At 32.0% G+C, this 2500-nt stretch overlaps 1 protein-coding gene across 2 annotated transcripts in view; it reads right to left on the reverse strand.

Moving 5' to 3' along the window:
- Positions 1 to 970: 970 nt before the first annotated feature.
- Positions 971 to 2500, reverse strand: part of LOC119596523 (pro-resilin-like) — a 5209-nt gene continuing 3679 nt past the window's right edge. The window contains exons 1-3 of one of the 2 annotated variants that reach the window (XM_037945801.1): positions 1526 to 1584; positions 1379 to 1426; positions 971 to 1275 (exon numbers count right to left, since the gene is read on the reverse strand). In XM_037945801.1, coding sequence (XP_037801729.1) covers positions 1036 to 1275; positions 1379 to 1426; positions 1526 to 1537 — 300 coding nt within the window. In that variant the 5' untranslated portion in view covers positions 1538 to 1584 and the 3' untranslated portion in view covers positions 971 to 1035. Of the gene's footprint in view, positions 1276 to 1378; positions 1427 to 1525; positions 1585 to 2500 lie in introns of those variants that run through there. The other variant, XM_037945802.1, reaches the window with a different exon arrangement.

Consider the following 2500-nt stretch of genomic DNA (forward strand, 5'->3'; position numbering starts at 1 on the left):
ACAAGCACAAACACCAACACACATGTGTACATATATATATATATATATATATCTATCTATTATATATATATATATATATATATATTATATAATATATATATATATATATATATATATATATATATATATGTATGTGTTTTATATATATTATATATAAATATATATATATATATATATATATAATATATATATATATATATATATATATATATATATATATATATATATATATATATATATAATGTTTTTTATATATATAAATATCTATATGTATATATAAAAATATCTAATATGTGTGTGTGTGTGTGTTTGTATGTGTGTGTTTGTGTGTGTGTGTGTGTGTGTGTGTGTCTGTGTGTGTGTGTGTGTGTGTGTGTGTGTGTGTGTGTGTGTGTGTGTGTGTGTGAAGATGTGAAGGTGTGTGTCTGTGTGTTTGTGTGTGTGTGTGTGTGTGTGTGTGTGTGTGTGTGTGCACGCGCGTGTGTCTATAACATATAGGCATACATATACATATATATATATATATATATATATATATATAATATATATATATATATATATATATATATATATATATATATATATATATATATATATATATACATATATATATATATATATATATATATATATATATATATATATATATATATATATATTATACATATATATAATATATATATATATATATTATATATATATATATATATATATATATATATATAAAATATATATATATATATCACACACACACACACACGTGTGAGTAGGAACGGGGTAACCTTACATCAGTAATGTATAAATGTGTATAAATATAACTCTGGCTGATAAGGAGACAATTTTATTGGAAAGCAACAATAAATTAGGCATTTTTACAGCATTTTACATCCTAGAGCAGGACCTAACAAAGAATGGAAAGACTTGTGGGAATTACATCATCAGCAAGGAGGTGCCAGATCATTGTAGTCTACCTAATTAACAATAGACAGACTGTTTCTTGTCGCTTCATGCCATGTAGGGGCCAACATAATCTCTTCACTTTGATTCATTGGAGTCGGGGTATCGAGCCTCGCCCTCGTAGTTCACCTCAGCCACGTAGCCGTTGTCGCCGTCCACGACGTACCTGACGGTCTGCAGGCGGCCGTCGGGAAGCTGCACGTAGTAGGACCCCTGGGTGTTGTCTCCATTGCGGACTTCCTGGTGGCCGAAGTCGTTGCCGGAGTCGTCGTGTTTGACGGCCCAGTTGAAGTTGTATTCACCTGATTCAGCAGATTCCTGAAAAAGGACATTTTATAATATTTGTGTTTGCTCACATTTCATTTAATGCAGCAGTGTCATCGATTTCTTTTCCAATGTAAAATCAAAAACTAATACTTACAAAACTGTCTGCAGCAACAACGGCTGCAAGACACACCAGGAGCAGGACCTGTAAAAAAAATGAAATTGGTTTACATTTTTCTTTTCGGTTTTTAGTCATGTTAATCTATTCCTAAAATTTAAGATATAAAGATCCTTAGCTATCTACCTTAGCGTTCATGATGAGTGGTAGTTCCAGAAGGATCTGATGCCGTTCGCTCAGCGGCACACAATATATACCGCGGCTTCGATGCAGAAAAGGTCATACAAGGACAAGTTTTTTCTTTTGCTAAAGCATTACAGGACTAGCTTCTCTATTGTAGATGATTGTTAAGAAAACATCTTTCATAATGGTGTGAGTTACGCATAACCTTACCGCTCTCGATTTAATAATGCGGTCACTGATGGAATGTGTAAGTAAAATTGAGCCTCCCCAATAATAGTTTTAAAAGATCAAATATCGGAACCATCTTACATAAAGTAATAACATCTAAGATTATCTTACATAGTCTTCTATAGTTCTCTTAAACGCTATTAACAACACCCTTATATGAACGATGAGATAACGCTAATAGAACAGACATTAGTAAATACTTTATTGATTCAGTTACTACAATGAGAAAAAGTTAACCTCTAAATCTGACATGCAGTTAATATTGGTATAATAGTTTCTTACATTAAAAATCCGATATTTAGAAACTGATGTGATATCATTGCTGATATTCTGACAGGTCATTCTATGGTGGTACTGCTTATTATCATACGAACCATGACATTTTAACACCTTATTTGTCTTGTTTTTATTTACCTATAGTATATATGATCCTTTAAGTTTCGAAGTTATTACTTTATTAACTCACACACACACACACACACACACACACACACACACACACACACACAGACACACACACACACACACACACACACACCACACACACACTCACACACACACCACACACACACACACATACACACACAAACACACACACACACAACACACACACACACACATATATATATATATGTGTGTGTGTGTGTGTGTGTGTATTTATACATTTTATACGTGTCAATAGCTAAGGCCATTAGCGGCGAATACCTTGTAGGATTAAACAGTTGAAATAATTAAAACGTTAAAAAAAAT

This window comes from Penaeus monodon, chromosome 38, assembly GCF_015228065.2.
Source record: "Penaeus monodon isolate SGIC_2016 chromosome 38, NSTDA_Pmon_1, whole genome shotgun sequence".
In the NCBI taxonomy this organism is placed as follows: Eukaryota; Metazoa; Arthropoda; class Malacostraca; order Decapoda; family Penaeidae; genus Penaeus; species Penaeus monodon.